Raw genomic sequence first — 26,673 nt, 5'->3', positions numbered from 1 at the left:
AAACATCAGAGTAATGATAATGAACATTGATATAATCACACCTATTCTACACATACATACCTTACTAAAATATGCACTTTACAATCCAATATAGGATTTTATATTCACACTGTTCTACTCTCACCTGCACCAACTGCTTAGCTCCTGACTTCATCATAGACCTTTTAACCACGTGTAAAGCTGCCCTGCTGTAGTTTAATTTAAAATCAAAGGTCATGTTTGTTCAGACCCCCCACACAGTGGAATCTCTTGCCTGAAAACAAGTCGAGGCGAGTCAAGGTGAACTTTTTCGCTCCTGAACAGCTTTGCATACATTTCTGTAGGTCATTGTTTGCCTGCGTTTTCTTTTCCTCAGTTTTTTTCCTGGGCCGCCAGTGTTATTTGTTGCCCTTATTGACATCAAGCATTATAATTTGCTACTGTTTCAGAAGAATTACTATTCTCACAGTTTCTTTTTACCATGTTGAACTTTTTTCTTTTGAACTTTGCATATTGCCAGAAAGATTTTTAGAAAAATAATATTAAACTTACTCTCCTCTCCTACTTTTAAAAAGCCATAATCATGAGTCATTATATGAGTAAAATTGTTATTATATTCTGTCAGTATAAATTTGTTCAGTCTCTTTCTTGCCACTCCTGTATTTGTCAGAGTTTGACACAGAGGAGTTATTTTCTTTTGATGAGTTAAATAGGTCATCAGCAGGCATGACAGTGTTCAATCTCCCACCGCCTCGCAAGCCCCAACCTGCTCGGATAGAAATTTGACTCAACAGGAGACTTGATTTTATTTCTTGTGCTTGTGTTCTGACATGATTGTCTTAAACTGTGGTTTGCATGGCAACTCAGCAGTGAGAACGCCACTTAATAAGACATTTATACAAAAAGAAGAGATGACATGCAAGTCTATACACTATGGTTCAGGGTGCGAAGTTGTATAAGGAGTCCTTCACTGATTTTCAAAGTCAGTTTACTTGTCACAAGGAATACTGCTCATCCAATGAAAACAGTATTAAGTAGCCCTGATGGGAACTTCAAAAGTCTGAAAAAATAACCCTGATGTTGAATTAACGTGTAACAAATGATACGTTATGGGAAAATCCCAAATACTTTGGGAGGTGGACCCATACTAGAGACTAAACGTCAGGATATGTTAGTCAACTATTTATTTGTTTAATCTGCCTCTTAGAAATCTCCCAACTTTATGGAAGTCCACTACTTAATTGCTGAAGTATCTCTTTAACTCAGAAACAGAAAATGTGACCTGCATATTGGCTCACTCCTGCTTTAAGGTATTTTTTTAAATTTATAGTAGCAGTCTGTTATGAGCAATAAAGAATCCTCACATGAGCTATATGGCAGGATCTGGGAAGATTAGTTTTTAACAAGGTGCAGCAACTAATGTCTCAAAGTGAAGCATGTGTTCATCTGAGAGCCAATGAGCTATATACTGCTAACATTTTTGCTTGGTCAGATAACAGACTGCAATACTGTATCCAACAAGAAAGTGGTGACACCAATTTGCGTGAAGAAGAGTAAGTCCAAATTTGTATTTCTCTATTTATTTATTTTTGAAACAGTAACAAGACCATGTCAACAGAGCAGCGACCTTCCAGTCTAGTGGTTTTCACTGGTTCTTGGCCACTCCTTCCATAGCCGGCTGTGGTTTTGCCTGACTAATAAGTAGACATTCCAAATCCTTAATTAACCTGAACACCCAATCTTCTTAAGTCATTAATAACCAAAGGTGTAGGCTCAGTTACAAATCTGAAAAAATGGCAAGTTTTTAAGAAATAAAACTTAGGAAATGAGGACAGATGGGCTGTACAGTATGAATAGGCTCAGAAGGAGCAGGTGGGGTCTTAGATTTGCTGCCAGGCCTGAGCAGACCTGCTGATCCGGCTGCTTTTTTGTTTAAGGCTATGATTGTTTTGAAATGGTGTCTCAGTTTACGATATTTAGGCATTAAGTTTCTACAGGCTCGACTGTTCTATTGTGAATTCATGAGTGCCTCAAGACTCAAACAGACCTTCCCAGTGTACGCTAAATGTTGAGCTAATGCTGCCAGCTACTTTATCTGTTTGTTCCCACTTTCTTGTTAAATAGAGCAAACAACTTCCAATCAGAAATCAGTTTGCAAGGCTGCCAAAACTTGACCTCTGTGACGCCTCAAGTTATTTTTAAAACCACAATTACTCTGATTGTAGCTGAACTGTGCCATGTGGACAAATGGATTTTTGTTGTATTTCATGAGTTATTGTGTGTGTGTATTTGCTGTCGTTTTTATATATGCCTCATACATATCATCATAGTATGAACCTTTTTTATTCAAGAATAGGTTTTAGGACACTACATTATGTTTATTTTTTACAGATGTTTTTGTCCAAAGTAGCCTACACTAACTATGGCAGAGAAAACGACCTAACTAGCTAACTATTTTGTAGACAGTGAGGAGTTTTTAAATTCACTTTTGCTGTGATTCTTTTTCCAGGTTCAGACTAAATGTGGTTAGCAGCTTGGTGATGTCACACACTGTCGGTGAGTGTCGTGCTGTGTTGCTACAGGCTTTTCCTGTTGCCTCAGCACGGTTTTCCTGTAAGTCAGACAGAAATGCCTGGGTTGGCACACCAAAGACTTTGTTCTGTCATACTCTAGCTAGCTTGTAAATTTGCTTATATTCGTGTTTGTGTGTGTGTGTGTGCGTGTGTGTGTGTGTGTGTGTGTGTGTGTGTGTGTGTGTGTGTGTGTGTGTGTGTGTGTGTGTGTGTGTGTGTGTGTGTGTGTGTGTGTGTGTGTGTGTGTGTGTGTGTGTGTGTGTGTTGTACCTGGAAAGTGAGGACATTTTGGCCAGTCCTCACTTTCTGACAGACCTTCAAAGGGCTGTTTGAGGCTTCAGACTTAGTTTAAGGTTGAAGGTTAGAATTGGGTTTAGATTTAGTTTAGGGTAAGGTTAAGGATTAGGCATTTAGTTGTGATGGTTAAGGGCTAGGGAATGCATTTTGTCAATGTCCTCCTGTGTGTGTGTGTGTTATTTGGTATCCTCTGACTCAGAAGAAAAGGGGGTGTCACTTGAGGAGCTGTCAACACCAGATTCACTGGAGGTGTTGTGTAAAAGTATAGTACATTCCAGTATCTATGTGCAAGCATGTCATTTTCTGGTTAGTGTACAAAGTTATGTGTGTGTGTGTGTGTGTGTGTGTGTGTGTGTGTGTGTGTGTGTGTGTGTGTGTGTGTGTGCGTGTGCGTGTGCGTGTTGTCCTCTGTAAATAGTTTGAATTCCACTGCTTTCTGAAGTCACTCTTTCATACTAAGCTCATTGTCTGTTTCATCTCTGACTCCGCACAGAGTAAACACAGAGCTAAAGGTGGATAAGTTGTAGAGCATTAATCTCAGCCATAATTTATGAGATTAACATTAACTGTGTTGCAGTGCTGTGAGAATATAAAATACGACTAACAAACCACTTTGTTTGCAAACCTATCTTGTAGCTGGGTGGTTTGGCCCTGACAGCAGCCTCAGTGGGCTGTTTTGTAACGTCAGGATCATAGTGGGTGTCTGTTGAAAGCAAATCATGTAAACTGATGCCTGGAGGTTGTTCTTGGCGACTTCAGGATTAGCTGCACTGAAAGAGCTACATGCCACAAACCCCGAGCCTGGTGTGACACAAATGACTTGCCTTAGCCTGATTTAAAGTCTGGCTGACTTTCAGTTTTTTAAACAACTGGGGAGACATTTTCTTTAAGCACCACAGTACTCCGTCACAGCTCCAAGAAAAGCAGGATTGCAGGGTGTTAACAACACAGCAAAAAAGAAATACAGCTACAGTATTCTGTCTTTGTCGATTGGAATTGCTGCGCCACAGATTCTTCCCCAAAGCTAAGCATATTTTTAAGGTCAGCTGATAAAAAAATATCTTTTCAAAATTTGGTTTACATCTAACCGTATATTTATTTAAAAGACAGCTATTCTTTTGACTCGAGTCGAGTTGACACTGAAGTGTAGGCTGAAATATAAGCTTTGTGAGGAGTTTGGACGAGGTCCAATGTAAATTTACCACATAACTTGTGGTCGATATCAATTGAAAATGCATGTTAAAAAATGTAAATTCATATCTTGAGCAGCGTTTTGTGAGTGCTGTATGCCTTTGCTTTTTTATGATCCACCCAGTCCCCCTTTTTTGAAGCATGCTGGTAAAAAGATCAGCATAAACATAAGCACAGTTTGTCAGAAATGACAAAAGGCAAAGGTCAGTCAAGGGTGGGTAAGGCTACAAAGATGATCAAGGTGGAAATTAAACATAATGAATGTCATAATATACACTCTTGATCATTCCTGACCTGATTCTATATTATTCACCCTGCTTTACCTGTTTTCGTTTGGCTTAGACACTCTTACTCTCTTGTTGCTTTTAATTGGGTGCATTCAATTGGAATGTGTAATTGCTTCATTAGTTAGCTCCGTTTCCCCTGCCTGTCTTTTCAGACATATGATTCTGTGACTTGTTACTGTATGTTTTGTTTTATGTGTTTTTAATTGTTTGCTTGCATGTTGTTAGAAACACTGTACTGCTACTATCTTAGCCATGGCTCCCTTGAAAAAGAGATAATCTCAATGGGATCCACATGGTTAAATAAAGGTTTAATAAAAAATGATAATAAAAAAAAATCGATGACTAAAATTCAACAGGAATGGGAGTGTCACCCATGCAGTATAACCGTGATTTCGCACATCCCCTCTTGTTAAATGTGTTATTTCTATTCTATTCTATGCCATTTCTTCATCAAGCGAACATTATGTCAAATGCAAGAATGGTTTCGTAGTACTTCCTTAATGCAATAACTAGTACCGATAAGTATAATGGCCTTTATGGTGCACTAAACAGCAGAGTAACCACTGGGCTTTTTCTTTCCACATATTTGAGTCACATTCTCTGATGTAATCTTGTAGAATTCATAACACATTTCCCTGTAAAATCACAGTTAACCACTGGCAGCTGTATTCACCAGTATTTTACTCCTGTAAAATGCTTAAGCAGTTAATGACTGTAAAAGTTATTACAGTATTCTGCTGTTGAGTGTGACTCACTCTCACTTTAAATGTTACAATAAACAACTGAAAAGTTCTCTTCTTATTCATATGTATGATAATGTAAATAACAATGTGTCTTCAGTTTTCATGGTCCAGTAATGAGATCAGCTCAGTTTTACATTTAAAAACATGTTACCCCGAGCATCTAGCACAAAAGAGGATGAGACAAGTGATGGCTGTTTGGAACTGATCATTTTGTTCAAAGGCTTTCAAGTATGCCAAATATATTCAAGTATGTGTTGGAAAAAATAATTCTCATGGTTCATGCCCTTTCACAGGGGGTCAATGTAAATCTGGCAATTATAACATCTTGAAACTGCTCTGCAAACTATTGTTAAACATATAAAAGCACTAATAAACAGATTACAGGATACACAGCTTGTAATGCCTTCAAATGTCCTCTGGTATAAATAGCAGGCTCACAGCTCATTGAGTGAGAAAGAAACAAGAATAAAGAGAAAGAGAAGTTAAACAACTGAATGGCAGAGAGAGACATTTTACACAAAAGGGAAACTTAACTTTATGAAGTGACGTCAGGTTCTTCAGAGGCATGGTGACGAGGATTCACTGTGAGCTTGTTTATTTTCTGAGACATTATTTTTCCCCGGATGGCCTCCCTTCCCCTCTCAGGGTTGATCACAATTAAGTAAATGAAAACAACGTGTGATACTTGTACGAGAAAACAATATTTGAAGTCAGCAGCAAGCATATCTTAACCAACTTGGTTTCATATGGTGGTGTATCACCACCAGTTGTTATGTGCTTTAGATAGTAGACAAATATCAATTATGAAATGTAAGTGAGATAAATAAGGTGTAGGTAAATATCAGGCTGGTCTTACGTTAGTATTCACTGATATGTAGTAGAAAACATTCATGCAAATATAATCTTTAAACTAGACTTCCAAACAGCAGTCATATGAAAATATTGTTTAAATACTAATAATTAAAAAAAAATAATTAAACATAGTTGCTAATCAGGCAATTCTATTGTCTTTTGGTTTGATTCTACAAAGGAGGATAAACAGTGATTAAATAATGATGGCTACATGCAGCTTCTGTCCCTCCGTTACCACTGCAGTGAAAATAAAAATATTGTATTTTGCTATCACATCTCAGAGCAGCTTATCCGGTAATGTCTGTTCTTGGTTTTGTCTCTAAGAAAGCATCAACATTTACAGTATTTTACTGTATTTTGAGACAACAGTACTTCATTTGACTGTATTTTTACAGCAGTTTATTACAGTGATAAGTGACAGACTCTGCAGTCAAAATAAAAGTGCCGTCTGTATTCCACTAACACGAACATTATATCTTTCTCTTCAATATGTATGTATCTTATGTGGACTAAAAAAAAGAAAACATTTAGAAAAACAATGTAATGTATATACATTATCATGTTACTAAAATAGGACTTCTTTCAGCTTTCATTATCTGTAGTAACTGACAGTAAAATGATAAAAGGTTCTCTTGTGACTATGACAGTAATGCAATGAACACATTTTGCTTCCTGTGACAGCAACACCTTTATCATGCCTAACTCAATATAAAATCATGATGTAATGCACACATTTGTATATGACACACCAAGAAGGGGCTTATCACAGTGTTTTTAGATTGTGATTACTTAACACATAATTGGTTTAGGAACATTAAAGACTTGTAAAAACATAAAAAATCCTCCTTGGTCTTATAAAGCATCCCGTAGTGCACCTAATCTCAAATGTTTCCTCCTGACTCAGATGTGATTGTTTTGAAACTCAACATAAATCATAGCTGAGTTAATAGAACAATGAGCTGGTAGGAAAAAAACCTCTTAAGTAAATCAAGGAGTGTTTTGGTAGCAGTTTTGCAGGCAGATTATATAATAATGAACATGCTATCACATTACTTGTAGTCGGGTAGTGTCAATGGCTTGTCAATGCTGTTATGAGTTGAGTATTTTTGGCCTTTCCTGCACATTCCTGTGTAGCGTCTGTCATTGAAAAAATAATTCCTGGCCGCCGTTGTAATGCCCACTGGATGCTTTTACTTCATCATTCCTATGCTCAACCAGCTTCCCCATCCATTCATGCATACATCTTGCTGTCACACCACCTTTACAGTGTACATGCTTCTTTAACAAGTTTGCCCAGCTTGTAAACGTACACTCAACTGCTAGTCTGCCTAGATAAAACGAATGCAGACTAATACAACAGCAGTGGAATATATCTTTTATTTATGAAGAGTTCACTGTTATTGTTCAGAACAGTTTTTTGGTTTGTTTTAGGCTGTAGTTGCGCTACTTTTTCATGTGCATTTTGTTATGTAAATGTGTCTACCCTCATTAATATAAATATAATCAAATTTACTTCAATATTGAAATATGTTAATCATTTTCTGGAGAAAAAAGAAAGTCAGTTGCAGTGCAAACGATTAATGAAGACACAGCATCTCATCTTCATTTATAATGCTAATTAAGTTTCCAAGTTATTTGACAGACTGGTTTCAGGTACTATGTACCTCACTACTGGAATGAACTGACACTGGTTCCTCTGAGGGACGTTTCTAATTATTTAAGTAGTGTATCTGTGAACAACAACAACAACAACAACAATAATAATAATGAAGTACATTTATTTTTCATTTCACTCAGCTATGACAGTCAGATAGGGATTGTGTCTCGTGATGCAGCATTTAACACCAGGAAAAAAAAGTAAATTACATCATAATATTTAGCATTTAAAATCCCAGATTATAGCCTGTTCAATACTGGATTTATCCGACTACTTACCAATCAGTCAATATTTAAGAGTTTAAAATAAAAGATATATTAGCCGGTCTTAGTCAAGTTCTGTCGATGAAATATAATGGTATTGATGTTTTGTGAATATATTATTGCCCAGTTCTATGTAAATACACAAACAATGACCAAATACAGGAACGTCCCTTTAGCTAGAGTCATAGTTTGTGCCCAAACAGAAGTGTCTTCATTTGAGGAAACAAGGATATTCAGCATAAACCCAAGAGGACGCAGAGGAAGCTCAAGCCAACTGATTTAGATTCTGACCTTCTTGCTTCCTTCTTGTGTAGTATTAACAGTTGAACCTCTGTGCCACCAGTGTAATGAATGTATGACCAAAATGTGAATGAATTCATAAACTCATTATCCAAGAAGTGCTAAGTAATTAGCATTAGATTAGATTTATCTTACAATACTGATTGTATTAGATTAAGAACAGCCATGTATTAGTTATGTATTAATCAAACATGAATGGTGTACCTATATTATTAAAGCTATTATTTGGGGTATTAGTGCTATCTATCAGTACTGGTTGGTAATGTCTGCTGAGATTTTACAGAGATGATTCAGATGTTGTAACCTTGTCGTTCATGTAACATCCTGTAATACCAAGGCCTAGTTCTCCATTTGATTTAGGATAATGCCGTTGTATTTTCTCCACATTATCTCACGAGAGACGCAGACACTCAAAAGACTTGTCCCCTGATCTGTGTTGCTATGGAGTCGCTGGCAGCCTTCATGTAGGCTTGGCTGTAAACATTTCAGGGTTGTTGTACATGGTTTGCTGCAGGTGCCAGCGCCTTCAGTGTTTTTTTTTCTGTGCTTGGAATAATCTCCAAATGTACTGACAAGGTGAGCTTATCTGTATGTTCCAGTCACTTTTTGTTTAGTACTATTCCATTAAGTTAATAAATCCACCATGTGTATCTCTGTAGCCTTAACTTTTCAGCATTAATAGGTTATTTTCTTCTTTTATTTCTGCTTGACAGGATTCCACATGACAATACAGCTAACCTGTTGAGCAAGTTGAAGTACAGAAAAGGGTCTGCGAGCACAGTAAACAAGACAGGGAGAGGGAGAGGTAGGTGGAGTGGAGGAGGGGGACAGAAGGGGAGTTAAATCAGTCACTCAGCCAAAAACCAGTGCCACGCCCCAGGTGCCAGGGCTAGTAAGAGCAAGCAGCAGGAATGTGAGGGAAATGAATGGGAGTGTAAGTCCTGCCATTCACATGGTGAGTGCTTTCTTTTTTCACCTTTAGCCTGCACTACTTACCATATAAACATATCACACGTTATGGGGGGATATAAAGAGCAAAGATGTTTGACTGTTGATTCCGAAAAGATCTAACTGTGCATGAAACTTTTTTGGATTTTTATTTGATTGTATGTGTTGCTCGTTTGTTGTTTATCCTTTTAACAGTGAAAACTCAATCTGTGAAGCTGGGAGGACATTTATCAGAATGTAGTAAAGGCATGAGTAGACCTGATCAAAACTAACCACATGAGCACTGTGTATGTCAGTGTGAATATTTTCGGTTAAATTGTAATCTGTTATTATGATAATCACACACAGACATAAAATGAAAGGTTTTACTCAGTGGTCAGTGGTCTGCACAACATGACTAGTCTTAAGTTAAAATCAAAACATCACATGGTGAGTGTGTGAGTCAGTTCAGTTTATTTCCCAGCTAACCAGGTTGAGCTTCTTTCTTTTTTTTTCATTCTCCTGCTGTGTGAAAGGGACAGTGTTTTGTCACGTGTGAATAAAGAACTGCACTCTTTCTGCTTACGAGGAAACAAATATGCCACAAAATAAGGATTTTCACTTTTTTTTTTAAAAACGTCCAGGGACTGTGGAAACACTTTGAACAGGCCAGCCAGTGATTCGAGACCACTGCTCTGAGAGAAGAGTACATATTTTCTGTCTGTGCGGTTGGCAATCTGTTTACTGGAAGGACTGCTCACTCAGAGCACATGTTTCTGCATGTGCAGTCAGTCAGTGAGCCCCAAGAAGACTGTGGAGTTTAAGTGTAGATGCAGGGGCAGAGAAAGTGTTTTTGTGCAGGTGGTGGGGGGGCGTTTGTGTGCATGAGTGCCTGTGTATGCATGTGTGTGTGTGTGTGTGTGTGTGTGTGTGTGTGTGTGTGATTTTGTTTGGAGAACTTAGCAAATAACCAGCAAAGCCACAGTCAAATCCTGAGTGTATGTGTGGTTGAGTATGAGCTATATGAGTTTGCTGAGTCCAGATTTAAGCTCCCTTTCTGGGAACCGGCATTCCCTGCTCTTCTAAACCGAGCTGTAAGAGACTGGAGGGCTTTGGGAATGAAGAGGCATGGGCTGGTTTCAGTATGTCCCAGGTTTGTCTATTGTACACAGCGAGTGGTAACAATGGGAGGGTTAAGTATCTGATATACACACCGAACCCTGGGACTCAGCTGCAAGTAATTAAAGCTGGCAGTTGGCAGAGAAGAGAGTCAGGCGACTGTAATGGCCGCTCTAAGTTCATACCATAATATTTGGATGATGAATCAGGCTGCTAGTAAAAGTGTTGTCATGCTGTTGACCCAAGGCTTTCTCCCCCTCCCCACGTCCTGTTGGCCCTGAGGGAGGCACAGAGAGGAGAGGGAAAGGCTTTGTATCACCCCGCTGCCTGTTTGTAATGAGATCTGCTGTTTATTTGGTGTGCAGCAGCTTTTGCTTTTACCTCAGTAGTTGTGTAAGTTTGTGCTTTTTCATGTGGTTTAGTACTCCACAATGTCTATTTAGAACCCCTGGTTATTATTTTTGTAATTGATTAATCACTTCAGCTCTTGTCACTGACCTTAAGACTACAGTGTGGCAGAGGAATAATGCTGTTCTAACTTGCAAATGTGGCTCTTCTTTCAAATAAGGTCAAATGTCCTGATCAGAATCATCATAAACAAGTTCACTGCACATTTATTCACACATTTATGTCAGTTTTATGATTTCTCTTGGTTTTCAAATTCTATCAGCAAAGTAAACAGATGTTGACAGGAATTGGACTTATTTTTCAAGTTAATGTTATGATCTTGGAGAAGAAACATAGCACTGTTTTCATGAATCTTCAGTACGTGTAGCCAGCGGCAGAGTTTGGCAATAACAAAGGGATGGAAACCCGTCTGGCGTCCGAATTGATGCTGGTATTATCATACATTGTTCTCACGGACAGCACTCTGTATCATGGGTATTTCCTTGCCATTTACCAGATTGGTTGCCAACCAGACAGTGTGAATGTTCTTACAATTGCGAAAGAGATGTGATGTGACATGTAAGATGTATCACAGTGATTACAACATCGGAATGATATCTAATGAAATTAAAGAGGAAAGCATTTATCAAAACAAGAAGTTGTGCCTTTTTCATGTTTACTTTCTCTACAACAATTTGGTTATTGAGCTGATGCATTTAAATTGTGATTCTCATTTAAAGTCAAAAGCTGTCAAGTTCCTGTTAGTATGTTGCCTTATTGTTCATTTCATTTCTTTACAGAATCAGTGTATGACCTTCTTCCAAGAGAGCTGCAGTTGCCTTCCTCCACTCAGCAGAACCCAAAAGTCATGAGTCAAAAGAGCGGTGGAGAGGCAGGGCCTCCTCCTTCAGTTGCTGTAGCATCAGGTAGGATCCTACTCCTCTTTTCCTTATTTCTCCTCGGAACTGATCATGCCCCACCTCAAAAAACACAACCCATGCAACAGTCTGTACCTGAAGGCGAACAAACACCTGCGTATGGCAGGAAAGCCAGTCAGACAAGCAGCCTGCTGCTCTGTGATCTTAAAAAATATCAGTCCAAAAAATCTGCTTAAGACAAAAGTTGTCATAAAATCACATGTACATTCCTACCATCTATACATGCTTGTACACTGTGAACAACCTGGTTAGGGGAATGTTGTTGTGATTACCTTTGAACTACTGTGTTGTGTCTTGCAGCAACAACGTTTTGAAATGGTCATGTTCAGCAGGTTTTTTGTGATGCAGGCATGACACAGTGCAAAATTGCTTAATGTTTAAGTTAAACGTCTGTGCACACACAGTACCCCATAATGACTCGAGAGCCCAACATAGCTTATTACTTAACAGTTTTATATCTTTGCAGAACATACTTTCTCAGTTTTTTTCTCTTTTGGTTTTGGTTAAAGAAAATCAAATTTATAGGCAAACACAAAAGTCAAGAGATTAGTTTTACTGTTTGCAGCTTAGCTGTGGCCAGGTTTTGTGATTGAAAAGATAGTTGATGACCTTGACCATGTTCCCATAGTGTTTTCAGCTATGTTTTATTATTGACATCTTGGTTATGAAAGGGTCATTTGTAACTTTAAAACACACATTGGTTTGGAACACTAAACTGTGTTTCGATGTATCATGATTGAGATCATGAGACAGCTGTTTAATCAGATCTTTTACCATTCATGACAGAAGTTATTGGTTTCACTAACAATGAGCAGTTTGGACTGTCTGATTTATGCTGACGTTAAACATCACAAAACAACACGCATGTTTAGTGTACAGTGCATACACAACACAAGACATACAGGTTTGAAAATTATTTAAGGACTGATTCTTAGAAATTGAAGCATAATATGTTTCTATTGGGACATCTTCAACAAGAGCCACAAATACAGTGTCACATTTATTTCCTTTTCCCATGACCCTCCATATTCTTATTGTGCGTTCACATGAAACAGTGATGTCCCAATACCAAACATCTTTGGCAAATAGTCTAAGATAAAATGTTAAGGGTAGTAACACATCAGTAAAGTCTCCTTTGTCCTGATGGGCACTGATCAAGTGTGCAAGTCACTGCTCACAAAACCAACTCATGTAGTCAAAACTAATTAACTTATTTATTAATTAATGGACAGATAATGTTTTAATACATAGTAAATTCTTTACAACACTTTTCAGTCCACTTGGCCATCAGACGAGTGGTTAAAAAGTTGTTCTTTTCATCACCGCAGCTTCTCATTGAAGCATCCAGGCTTTAGAGTGAGTTTCAGTTAATCCAGAAGTTTGTTCCGTATGGATATCAGTGCTGCATTGTGGGAAATGTGGCTGTATCAGGATGAAGGTGAAGTATATTTAAATTTACATGGAACTATAAGTTTTACTGAAAACTGTCAATAACTTCATCTGGCTCTCATCTGTCTTTCTGTTTTTTTGTAAGCTTAAAGCTCTGAAGTCACAATTATGTTTGTAGTCAGATTTTACAGTGACATGCAGTGTTTAGCAAAACAGTGTTACTAATGTTTTTTTGAATTTCATTTTTTAAAAATCTTTTTTGGCACTCATATTGTGACTAGGATAAAGTTGAGAACAAACACTCATAACCTACGTCTCAAAATATGTAACAGCATTGAATATCCAACAGTATTTGTTCATAGATTTGGGGTGAAATTAAATGTTTTGGGTTTGTGATCTTATATGTCTTGTTATGTGTTTTGATACTTGTTCAAAATGACACTACCTCAATACATTTTCTGTGCCTCTCTTTCTTTCAATCTGTGTGTTTTGCAAACTAATGAGTCACCAAACAATCTCGAATGTCAATAGCAGTCTAACGCCTTTTACAATCTGCAACTTAACCACACTCTTCCCCATTCTTCATCTAGTTCAATGTGACTATTTGAATGCTTTTTTTAAATTACAGTGTATGTCAGCATGCTGGAGCAACAGTTTTTTTTTTACAAACAAAATATCCTGTTATTTTTATTTTTTATTTTTTATAAACTGAATAAATTTTTACTGTTCAGCTCTTATTGCTCATTCGCTGTCTCATTTTTATTCCAGGAAGTTCCCTCTGAAGCAGGGAGTGTCTGCATATAAAATGGTCTGCAGTTCTCTGCTTCATAGGTCAGAAGCTTGTTTATTTTGTCTCTGTGGCTACGTTCAGTCCCAACGAAATTATCTTAACTTTTATTGCAAAAAAAAAGAAAAGAAAGAAAGAATAAAGAAAAAAAAGCTCCAGTAATTGGCATGCATCATCTTGTACAGATTGCTGTTTTGAACTTCCCTCTCCATTTCATCAATTTTCCAGTCAGTTGAACGTCAACAAATGCTAGTATTAATGATAAATTTATTCATTTATTTGATTTTTTTTCTTCATTTTAGTAGTTAATTTATTCACAAGCTCAAAATCTTTAAAATAAAGGGCACTGCTCACTTGTTGATTTTTTGGCCCCTTTTAATGACACCTATGCTGTGCTTCATGAACTGTACACTTACACATCTTTATATCAGCATCACACACACACACAAACACACAAACACACATACACACATACGATCCAATGAAAAGGGGAGAATTTTTAATTGGATAAACAAATAAATAACAAACAAAAAAAACAATCATGAACAAATTTAGCTGCTTAAACGGGACTGCTAGCCAACACTGGTTGAGAAGCCTTTATTTACTGTCTAATTATTTGCACTGTAGATGCCATGTCCTCTTCTATGACCATGGAAGGCCCCCGCAGTGCTTTTTCCACCTCTTCCAGCTCCACAAAGCATTCCAGTTCTTCAGCAAATGACCAGAAGCCAGTTCAGAGTGGCAATGTTGACCCAGAGGACGCCAGGAACTGCAGGACGGTACCAGAGGTTGTCGGAGCAGATAGTGGGAATGGTAACAGCAGCAGTGGTGGTAGCTGCAAGGGTACCAGTGAGCTTGGAGGAGGGAGAGGTGTAACATCCCAGGAGGCCCAGCCACATCACCCGATGACCCCGTCAAAGCGTCGGACTGTTCTGAACATCTCTCCGCCTCCACAAGACCTGTTTGATGATAGCCGTATGTCCTGTCAGGAAGAAACATCCCTGGATTCAGAGCAGAGCAACAGCATCTGGATGGATGATTCTCTCTCCAACTTCAGCATCATGAGCAGCGTCTCTTACAATGACAACACAGAGGTGCCACGGAAGTCCCGAAAACGTACCCCTCGCCAAAGACCTGGGCCTAAGTCTGTGCCTGCAGAGGAGGCCAGCATGGACGTGTTTGATGCAGACAGTGCCAAAGGTCCACACTTTGTCCTGTCACAACTAGGCCCCGACAACAAGACCGGGCAAAAAGGAAGGTTAGTTTGAACTATTTGATCTACCTTTAGCAAGTTGGGTTCCTAAGGGCAGGTCATATGCATGTCATGCTGCTCTACAAGTCTCCAAGAACACCTTTCTTACAAAACATTTTCTTTCATTGGATGTTTTGACGTCAGACATGATCTGGAGAAGGTGAAGGCCATAGATTAAGATTTTGTGACCCCTTGTTATTATTCCTCTCTGATATATTTAGGTTTTCCTGTAATTTGTCACCCATTATTGAACATACAAAACAATAGGTTCACTTACTTTAGGAAGTTTCCTGCTCAGTAGTTACTTTTTATTAATTTAATATTCTCTTGGTGGTAGTAGCACAGTTAAGCTTGTAAGTAGGTACTCAGCCTTCATTTTATGTTGCCATTGTCTTAAAGGCCCTCCTGGATAATCTCACGCAGCACTCATCCTGGTTGTCAGAATAGGTATTATTAGGAAATGAAACATTGCACAGCAGATGGAAATCTTCAACAAACTACTCTAAAGTCTCTGCTGGCTCTAAATTTCCCACCACACTTTGAGTGAAGAAGAGCGGTTAGATCAGAGGGGAGGGAGGGGCAGGATACTGAAGTACAAACAATGGTCAGCCAGAGTGAATCACAGAGCCTCTCTCAAAGACCTAGGATAAGCAGAGCAGATTAAATAAACAGATAACTCTGAACGCTTTAAGAGCTGGGGATAGAATATGCTTGGTTGATGGAGGGCCTCTTAATTCTGCATTGCTCAGAGCACCATGGCAACTTCCGAGCATTTTCACTGTTGCTGCTACTGAAGCAAATTTAGACCAATTTTAGACTAATTAGTTGAATTGTTCCAAAACTTAAGCAATTTTCAGGCAAATACAGATATTTAATATTGGATCAGTGCTGTGTTGATAATTGTTGATCTTGAGGAAGGCTTAAAGGCCAAAACATCATCATTTGAATAAAAGAGGAATACATATGGAGCCAGAGTTTGCAACACTTTTCCCCGGTTCTCCATGCTGTGTTGTGCATTCCACTTTGAGAAAAAATGGGACCTTCTGAACCAAAAGTTGGTAACACAGGTAACCCTTCATATAAAACACATAAAAAACTGACAGGTTTGCAGTGTGTCAAAGTGGAGAGCATGCTTTTCTTTGTCCAAAGATCCCAGCTAGATTGCACACTCTAGTTGGTATCAGAGGTGATCTGTTGATGTCAAATTGATCTTTACTGCAGTTCTCAAGACGATCCTCAGTCAACTAACCAGAAAGGAGGAACTCTTTCGATGCAATACCCGCAGAAGAGTGAGGGGAAGGAGCTGAAGATCCTGGTCCAGCCTGAGACTCAGCACAGAGCCCGCTATCTGACTGAAGGCAGCAGAGGATCAGTGAAGGACCGCACTCAGCAGGGCTTCCCTACTGTAAAGGTAACTGTTAACCCTACAAATAGCCTCCTAATGTTTTGACCTTTCTGCTACGGCTGCTTAGCCATTTGTTTCCTCTTCAGCAAAAGTCCCCTTCAACTGGCTTCAAGCTGTTGGTCAAAAACATTTCAATTAATGAAGGTTAAGTTAATGATTGGGTCATTGCCAGAGGATTTATTATATGTGTGTGTGTGTGTGTGTGTGTGTGTGTGTGTGTGTGTGTGTGTGTGTGTGTGTGTGTGTGTGTGTGTGTGTGTGTGTGTGTGTGTGTGTGTGTGTGTGTGTGTGTGTGTGTGTGTGTGTGTGTGTGTGTGTGTGTGTGTGCAGGTTTTGCTCCATGAGTAGGGAGGCAAAAAGTATGTTTTGTGGGAGCTGAAGAAGTAAAGCTCACTGAGTCATTATCGGTCTAATATGTCCATACTGATTGTGTCTCATATCTGCACTGCATTATGGTTCTATTCTTTAAATGCCTTTGCCAAAGCCGTGACTGGTGGCATTTTGATTTCGGGTTGTCCGTCTGTTCCATTCTCATGACCGTAATATCAGGAATGCCTTGAGAAAATGTCTTCAAATGTGGCACAAACGTCCACTTGGACTCGAGGACGATCTGATTTGTTTATGTCCACAACTTAAGAATTCATCCTCTAATTATGTCAACCTTTCACACAAATGTTCAATAGGATAAAATGATGAAGTGACATTTTTATAAGGTCAAAGGTCAACTTCACTGTCCCACCATAATGTTCTGCAAAAACACTTTTCTGGGCATTATTCAAAGCCATAACTCAGGAACAGAGGAGAGATTGTGACCATATTTCACATTTTGATGGATTGGATTGAATTGGAGACACTAATTATTAAACCATGAAACTGTAGTGATAGTACCAATCTTCTGTTCTTCTGGGTTGAAGATGTATGCCTAGCATCCAAATTTTAGAATTTGTTTTGCTTCTTTGCATTTTACTTTCCCAAGATACTTGTATGAGTCCACCTTCTTCACAAGCTCATTGGTTTTGCTGATATTGAGATTCTATTGATCGTTTTTGCACCATGTGACAAAGTTCTCTCAGTCCTCTGTAAAAATAGTCTCCAAGTGAAGAAAGCATGTTTCATATTTGTCAATATAGTGATGACTTCCATTTCGCCAAAAAATACATTTAATACCTTTTATTAAATTACTTCAATGTCTTCGTTATAAATATTCGATGAGTCTTTACAGACATGAATGTAAACTGCAACATGCAGTTACATATAAGTGCGAGGTGGTATTTGTTTGTATTTTATATCTGGGGAGAGGTTTGTCATTTTGGCATTTTTTAATAGCCCCTCTTCATTCCTAGTGTGAATGAAGTACATGCAGTTCCCAACCACTTACAGCACTTTTGTAGAATATTGAACCTGCAAAATGTTGGATATCATGGAGGAAAGGTAATGGAATCAGTCATATTTGTGAAACATTGGTCTTGACTCCTGTCTGTCTTGTTACCATTCATGAATGTGATAATTAGTTTTAATGGCAAAAGAAATCAACCACTCTAGACTCTTTCTTAACTTACAGAATTAATTTTTTCCTTGAGTTGTTTAAGAATTAGATGGACAGCGGATATTCTTCTATTCAGCTTCTTTCCGGGCTCAATGGTGTAATCAGCATTGCTTCGTAGATTTATGAGAATTGTCACTGTTACCTCACACTGACAAAGAGTTGGACCACAGAAGAAGCTGTTATCATAAAAAAATTATTGTACCTCTCTAGATATGAGTTAAGACCAAAGATGGAAAAGTAACTGTACCAGAACAGGAACATTGTCTCATGTTTGATCATTATTTTCCAGTAGCTCATGCTAGTCAGAGAGGTGATCTGGAGATGAAACTGGGCAGTGCAACAAGGGGAGTTCTGCTGCATCAGTTACTGGCTTGTTAGTACTGCTAGGGTTCAGGAGCCGCAGGTGGACACCGAGGCTAAAAAATGGATGCAAGATTCTGAAATGGAAGGCAAGAGCAGAAGATAACAAACAATAGAAAGCTTTTAAAAGGCTGACCTGACTGCACAAGAAGGGAGAAAGTCTAATTGGGTGAATGCGCTGTTACTGGGCGGGACACTTAAAGCTGGATTGCCTGGTGAAAAGATGCCAAAACATACTGAGGGCATCTGCTGGACAGGTAGGGCAAAACATACAGAAAATGTTAAGAGACAAAGGAACAGGTTCAGCTACAGGACAGGACAGGACATGACAAGACAGGATAGGATAGTAATATATCTCACCCATACCATGTTACATTAAAATTTGTATTCTTTTTATTAAGTTTTGAAAATGTGTGGTTCACATAAAAGTACCAAAAGTCATGCAAAAAAAAAAATTGACTGTCACCAACTACACTACCCCCTTACAGTATATATCAAATTCTGGTCTTCTTAATTCACTGACTCCTTTTAATGTATCTTATTCCTTATTTTTTTCACAGCTGGAGGGGGTGAATGATCCAGTGGTATTGCAAGTGTTTGTGGGGAACGATACCGGGCGTGTGAAGCCTCATGGATTTTACCAAGCTTGCAGGGTGACCGGCCGCAACACCACAACCTGCAAGGAGGTGGACATTGATGGCACAACTGTCATTGAAGTCTCCCTAGATCCAAGCACCAACATGACACTAGCGTATGTACTTTTCTTGTGTGTGAAACTTTGTGTTCACTAAAATTACTAAAATGAACATCCGTTACATTCAAGCTCTTCCCAAACGAGTTCACACCATGCAGATTAAGCCAATCACTACCAGATGAATCTCTCTGTATTTTGCAGTATACAGTAGTTTTTAAACTAGTATTGGGTTTGACATTCCTGCCCTGGCTGGATGAATGCACACTGCACATGCTCTGTGGGCAGAAGATGCATACTAGCCAGCTAACTTCCGGTTAACCCTCTGCTAACTTGAATGGGGATAAAATAATTGAACTGTGTGGCTCTTCTAGACTCTCCGAATGTTGGTCTGAATGGATCAAATTTTGATAAATGAATTTGCAGGGATTGTGTGACGCTCAAAGCAATGTATCCATCATTTTACAGCTACAACAGTAGTGACTGAGTAGGCTACAGCAGAGCCAATGATGTAAGCACATGTCGACATTTTGTAATTATTGTCACTGCCAGAATGGCCAGTCCTGAACTCCAGCTTTAAAGATTATGTTTTAATATGTTAAACCACAAACAGAGCCCTATTCATACCACAACAACAGAAAACACTTAATGACTTCAGTAGCCAGATACATGTTATGACTACTATTATAATTTTATGTTTGTCTGGTTGATTTTGTTTATGTTAATGTTAAAAAATGTATTTTCTTTTTCGTGAAATAGTTGTCCTTTGTCTATCCTGCTGTTATGAGACTTAGATTAGATGTAATAAAGAACTGCTAGTTAAGTAAAAACATTTTGGTTAAGCTGCAGGTTTTCCAAGCTGACATTGTCTGTCTGTGCAGGGTGGACTGTGTTGGGATCTTGAAACTCCGTAATGCTGATGTCGAGGCTCGCATCGGTGTGGCTGGGTCGAAGAAGAAGAGCACACGTGCTAGGCTGGTGTTTCGGGTCAACATCCCCCGTCCAGATGGTTCAGTGCTGACACTACAAACTCCATCATCTCCAATCCTGTGTAGTAAGTGGATCTCTTTATGTTTTAACTCCTTGTCGAATGTTTATGGATATGCTGTTATATAAATTGATATATTGTGAGCTGTGGAAAAGTAAAGGTGTTGATTGTGGATACTACTAGAAAGTGTTGCATAAAATCTTATATATACTTTACCTTTAATAGATGAATTTCAACATAAGTTAAAAAGGGACAAAATAGTTGACCTGTAACCTACTGATTTAATAATTACCCAAACAGTTTTCTTCTCTCTACCAGGAGAGGCTCTGTTTCTAAAGTTTAAAGTAACCTGAGGTCAAGAGACTGATTTCTTTTCATATCAGCGATTGGAGACAATGTGTATAGATCCCTTAAGATTCAAGTGTTATTTGATAATGTGAACGGTATGAGGGTGTGGTCGGTTTCATAAACAGGAAAGACGCTTAGGGCCATAAGAAAGTGTCTGTGTGAGTTAGGAGAGAGACACGGGAGAAAGAAAAGGAAAGGACGAAACAATAGAAGTGTGTAGACTTGTATTGTTTACACAAAGCCAGCATGCAATCCAGGGAAATATCTTTCCACAGAACCAAAAAAAAATTAATGCCCCTTGGCATCTGTGTGTGTGTGTGTGTGTGTGTGTGTGTGTGTGTGTGTGTGTGTGTGTGTGTGTGTGTGTGTGTGTGTGTGTGTGTGTGTGTGTGTGTGTGTGTGTGTGTGTGTGTGTGTGTGTGTGTGTAACCTGCAGTGAGAAAGGTTTATGAAATGTTACTGGGAAAGGGAGGGGCTTTTGAGCCAGTGTATAAGAACTATGCAGTATTTGAGATATATTAAAAGATCACATCTTTGTTATTCTTACTTAAACAAGTAGTGTGGCCCTCTATGTACGAGTCTGTTTTAGGAAAAGTCATCTGGTATGGTGTCATTTGTACATGTTGTTAATTTTTTTCACGAGTTGAAAAATGTTCGATTTTTAAGATAACATTCAGACAATTGAAGCCGCAAGCGGCGATGGCGGGCCCTCGCTCACCCATGCCACTGCGGGGCCTGAGGCATGGCGGGGCTGTGGCGTGAAGCAGAAAGTGAGAAAAAACCTGGAAGGAGGCCAAAAATGCAATATTTCGTTCATCCAGTAGGGGGCAGTCACAGGTAGTTACACATATGGTCTGGTGTGGTCTGGTGTGTTCAGGGCGGCCACTCATCAGTCATGTGAAGTTTGGAGTGAATTGGACAAAGCATGAAGGAGTTATGAGAGGTTGATGGTTCATCCACCAGGGGGCAGTAATGGGATGCATGCAGGTGTGTTCAGGGTCAGTCCCTCATCACACATGTGAAGTTTTGTGGAAATCGGACAATGTTGATGCAAAAAATGGCACTTCCACTTTCCACTAGGGGGAGACATGAGCGACACCCCTATCAGATGGAAGAGGTCTCCACCCTGGACCTGTGTATCAATTTTCATGATGATACGTGTTCAATAAAGCCATCAAAAAGCCAAACGTATTTTCATGGCGAGGAATTGATGGTAGCCACGCCCCCACAGGGACGCCATTACTCGTAGCTTCACAGTGTTCATAATGTAGCTTCACCAACTGGTTCTGCATGTTTTAGAAGTGGAATGAAGTTGATGGGGTCAACTATGTATTTTTCATGAATTTAAGTTCACTTCCTGTTACCACCGGGGGGCGCTATGAGTTACGTGGGACGTTAATATATCGGGACATTCAGGGCGGAGCCATCATCATGTCCAGCAAGTTTGAAGCTGATTGGATGAAGTATGTGGGCGTGAGAGCCACTTGTATGTACATGGCGAGCACGCCAAAGTTAATTGAGCCCTGGCAGACACGCCCTTTGTCCTACGGATGCGCAGAGCACAACTTAAGCTCAGCTAGGTCTGGAGATGTTGCGTACCTAATTTGAACTTGATCGGGCGAACGCTGTGGGAGGAGTTAATTTTAGGAGGGAATAATCAAAACCAAAATGGCCGACTTCCTGTTGGGTTGAGGTCATGAGGTCAAGAGGCTTTTTTGCATATGTGGGTATAATACATATGTGTACCGAATTTTGTGAGCATAGGACAAAGTTAGCAAAATTCCCTATGGGCATTTTTGGACTTTGTAGGGGGCGCTATTCCGCCATTCTGCGTCGACCATGTGCGACCACCCAAAAATATCGAATTTCGGATGAGGCCGGACGTCCGTGCAAAAGTATACGCATTTTCGCATTTGGGAAAGGAGCGAAATTGGAGCACGAAATGTTGGAAGAATAATAATAATAATTAAAGCCGCAAGCGGCGATGGCGGGCCCTCGCTCACCCATGCCACCGCGGGGCCTGAGGCATGGCGGGGCTGTGGCGTGAAGCAGAAAGTGAGAAAAAACCTGGAAGGAGGCCAAAAATGCAATGTTTCGTTCATCCAGTAGGGGGCAGTCACAGGTAGTTACACATATGGTCTGGTGTGGTCTGGTGTGTTCAGGGCGGCCACTCATCAGTCATGTGAAGTTTGGAGTGAATTGGACAAAGCATGAAGGAGTTATGAGAGGTTGATGGTTCATCCACCAGGGGGCAGTAGATTGTAACAAAACACAAGCGGTTGCGTTCAGGGTGGGACAGTGATTACACATGTGAAGTTTTGTGGAAATCGCACAATGATGATGTAAAATATGGCACTTCCTGTTTCCACTAGGGGGCGACACGAGTGAGATCGCCTATGAGCGAATGGAGACGTTGAGGTTGGGACCCTGGACCTGTGTACCAATTTTCATGATGATACGAGTTCAATAAAGCCATCAAAAAGCCAAACGTATTTTCATGGCGAGGAATTGATGGTCGCCGCGTCGCCACACGGACGCCATTACTCGTAGCTTCACAGTCTTCATAATGTAGCTTCACCAACTGGTTCTGAATGAAGTTGATGGGGCAAAGTATGTAATTTTAATGAATCTTAGTTAACGTCCTGTTACCACCGGGGGGCGCTATGAGTTACGTGGGAAGTTAATATATCGGGACGTTCAGGGCGGAGCCATCATCATGTCCAGCAAGTTTGAAGCTGATTGGATGAAGTATGTGGGCGTGAGAGCCACTCGTATGTACATGGCGAGCACGCCAAAGTTAGTTGAGCCCTGGCAGACATGCCCTTTGACCTACGGATGCGCAGAGCACAACTTAAGCTCAGCTAGGTCTGGAGATGTTGCGTACCTAATTTGAACTTGATCGGGCGAACGCTGTGGGAGGAGTTCATTTTAGGCAGGAAAAATCAAAACCAAAATGGCCGACTTCCTGTTGGGTTGAGGTCATGAGGTCAAGAGGCTTTTTTGCATATGTGGGTATAATACATATGTGTACCGAATTTTGTGAGCATAGGACAAAGTTAGCAAAATTCCCTATGGGCATTTTTGGACTTTGTAGGGGGCGCTATTCCGCCATTCTGCGTCGACCATGTGCGACCACCCAAAAATATCGAATTTCGGATGAGGCCGGACGTCCGTGCAAAAGTATAAGCATTTTCGCATTTGGGAAAGGGGCGAAATCGGGGCACGAAATGTCGGAAGAATAATAATAATAATAATAATAATAATAATAAACATTACAATTTCAATAGGGCTTTCGCCAGGCGACTTGCAGTCGCCGCTCGGGCCCTAATAATAATAATAATAATAATAAACATTACAATTTCAATAGGGCTTTCGCCAGGCGACTTGCAGTCGCCGCTCGGGCCCTAATAATGACGATCTACAGAATTGTAGATTTCAGGGTCCAAGAACATCCCTTAAGCATGTTACAAAATCGTATAGCTCGTCATGACAGAGATTGGTTTATCAAATAATATATACATTTTTTTTTTTACAGTATTTATGCATTGACTGTATATCCAAACATTTTCAAAAAATCTGCAATTACTGCCATTTTCCTCAATGCTTAGCATTCCTTATTTTATCATTTTTAATCAAATTTTCAAAAAAGAGTGAATCAATTGTAGTTTGTTTTGAATATTAAAATGTAGTTGGAAATCTGATTTGAACACACCAATTAAGGTGATTGTTATTCTAAATACTTTGAAGGCTAATTATGTTCTCATTTGCATCTCCTGGCCTATCTGAGAGAACCTGATTTACTGTAAAATGTCTCCTTGGTGCAGGAAACCACTTTTGGATGTGAAGTGACATTAAATCTGGTAGAAAATGGTCCATTTAACCAAAATGAAATTGTATGTCAATGTTGTGTGTATCTGCTCTGTCTCCAGCCCAACCTGCAGGGGTGCCTGAAATCCTAAAGAAGTCATTACACAGTTGCTCAGTGAGGGGGGGAGATGAAGTCTTTATTATTGGCAAGAATTTCCTTAAAGACACCAAAGTCATATTTCACGAGAATGTCTCTGGTAAGATATTATTCTAATTATACAATATGTTCATCCATGGAGACTTTAGTGCATGAATTCTGTGTTCTGTATTTTTCCCCTCTTGACATGCTGGATCTTCTGTCTGTTTCAGATGAGAAATCGTGGAAAGCAGAGGCTGAAATCGACATGGAGCTTTTTCACCAGGTAAAATGCTGGTGTTCTTGTGTTATTTTTTAACCAAATGATTAATGCCAATTACTAATGAGCTGGGTAGATAAAAGCAGCCATTTGAGATTTGTATGGGGCTTAAGATGTAATCATCTTAAACGGCTGCTGGTTCAAAGGTTTGAGTGCTCTCATTGTGTTCTGACCTAATTACATACAATCTCAGAGGCTATGCTGAGTGTGTCTCAACAGTCCAGTTCAAACCTTTGCCCTTGTAAACAAAGTGATCAGAAGTAAATGAATCGATGGATCTGCAGCTAATGGTATATCATATAGTATAACTCACTTAAAGTCCTTTTGATTTTGTCAAAGGTTTTAGAAACCTTACATTAAGTTTTTCTGACTGAAATGTACAGTGTCTCAACAAACATGCTGAATGCATTTGCTACTTCAAAAATCATTACAGTTACAGTTTTACAACCGCCAGGTGTTGATAAACTGTGTAGAACTGATACTGTCATCCCTTTCATTTAGTAGATATTAATCTTTGAGATAGGCCTAGCGACATTAAATATTATTGCCTTTATCAATAAAACTGAAACTGATAAGTAAGTATTTGAAGGTCAAAACATGAAAAAAGAACACAAATTGATCCAGTTTCATCCTCAAACCCTCAGCATTTTATGCTCTGATATAAATAACAAATCCACTCCACAGAATGCTGAGTTTCCACCTACAATCAGGGAAGACATATGTTGCATCACCTGTAAACTTATATTTGCTCTTCTTTTCTGATTTTATTTTTCGCGTGATCACCCATTAAGAATCACTTGATAGTCAAGGTTCCTCCGTACCAGAACCAAGCCATCACCTCTGCAGTATGTGTGGGGGTCTACGTGGTGACCAACGCGGGGAGATCCCATGACGTTCAGCCTTTTACCTACACTCCAGATTCAGGTTTGTTCCAGTCCATTTCAGTTTATCTACTAAACTGCACAAAGTTTCTCTTTATCTGTTTCTTTTTACAATCACGTGATGGGAAGACAAGCTTAAATAATAATCAGTGCTCCTTTTAGATTATATCATTATCTACACTACTTTTAAGATTACTTGCTTGCACAATAGCTGTTTCTCAACTGGAAAATACAAACAAGCTGTATTGCAGTTAACCACCACAAATAGTATGAAATATTTTACACATATCTTTTAGTAATTAAAAAAAAAACCCACAGAAACAAGGGGCAGCATCACAGTTTTGTTGGGTTTAGGCTTACAAGGTCTTTTTTTAATCTATTGTACTCAACACTACCACCCACAGTTCAGAAGGATTAAAGCAAGTAAAAGTAATTATTAGTAAAACCTCTGAGGAGCACAATACGCCGCTCATTTCTCAACACAGGAATTGATAGTCTTCCACGGAAAGAACAATCTTTCATCAGCATTTTTGTTATTTACAAGGCCCTTGGTACAAAACATTGAAAGACGTGACTAACAAAGGAACTTCTTTTCTAAAAGCATGAATGTTATGCTGCAGATTTACACTGAATGCCATGTGTTGTTGGCTCATAGATTTTAAAAGTGAATGTTTTGATGTCTGCTCTTGCAGCAAAGAATGATGTTTCTGTGAAGAAAGAGGCGCCCTCTCCAGTGAAGACTTGTTCTTTTGATGAACAAATTAAAGGTTATTTTCTCTTTGTTAACTATTGTACGTACCCTTGATTACAGCTTTTTCTCTGGCTGTGTGTATTTAAGAAGGCAAAATATTTAGAGAAATGGTCACTGAGTTTAGGAGTCGCCCATAACGCTGTCTAGGCCTCTGTTTGCCTCCCATATAAAAGCTGTTCATTTTCTTTATATAACTGTACACACAGTAGTTAAGTGCCAACATTATTACACTTTTTAGCTCATTGGACTTGCCTTTTGTTTGTATGGTTTTAAACAACAAACATTTAAAGCATATAATCTAATATACTCCTTGCTCTGCTACAGTTCTAGATAGTGCCTTGATGCCTTCAATGTTGCCTCTTGTGAAAAGAGAAGAAGTCACTCCGATGGAGGTAACCAGCAACCTCCAGTCCTCTGGAGTATTTAAGGTGATGCATTAGTACATTAGTACAATACATTTTACACAGTCAAAACATTTGAAATGGGATGGAAGCTGTTTAATATAGTAAAAATACATACAGTAAAACACAATTATCAAA

The 26,673-nt window shown here is 39.2% G+C and overlaps 1 protein-coding gene across 3 annotated transcripts in view; it reads left to right on the top strand.

The window, feature by feature from the left end:
- Window positions 1-26,673, top strand: part of nfat5b (nuclear factor of activated T cells 5b) — a 42,654-nt gene that overhangs the window by 8,764 nt on the left and 7,217 nt on the right. For 2 of the 3 annotated variants that reach the window (XM_062422829.1, XM_062422821.1), the window contains exons 2-11: window positions 11,376-11,501; window positions 14,317-14,947; window positions 16,163-16,352; window positions 18,813-19,003; window positions 19,825-19,997; window positions 24,209-24,343; window positions 24,456-24,508; window positions 25,294-25,426; window positions 26,076-26,150; window positions 26,459-26,562. In XM_062422829.1, coding sequence (XP_062278813.1) covers window positions 11,376-11,501; window positions 14,317-14,947; window positions 16,163-16,352; window positions 18,813-19,003; window positions 19,825-19,997; window positions 24,209-24,343; window positions 24,456-24,508; window positions 25,294-25,426; window positions 26,076-26,150; window positions 26,459-26,562 — 1,811 coding nt within the window. Of the gene's footprint in view, window positions 1-11,375; window positions 11,502-13,670; window positions 13,734-14,316; window positions 14,948-16,162; window positions 16,353-18,812; window positions 19,004-19,824; window positions 19,998-24,208; window positions 24,344-24,455; window positions 24,509-25,293; window positions 25,427-26,075; window positions 26,151-26,458; window positions 26,563-26,673 lie in introns of those variants that run through there. The other variant, XM_062422837.1, reaches the window with a different exon arrangement.

The sequence above is a fragment of the Scomber scombrus genome, chromosome 1, assembly GCF_963691925.1.
Source record: "Scomber scombrus chromosome 1, fScoSco1.1, whole genome shotgun sequence".
NCBI lineage: Eukaryota > Metazoa > Chordata > Actinopteri > Scombriformes > Scombridae > Scomber > Scomber scombrus.
The sequence above is the reverse complement of the archived record's forward strand: the minus strand, read 5'-3'. Positions and strand labels throughout refer to the sequence as shown.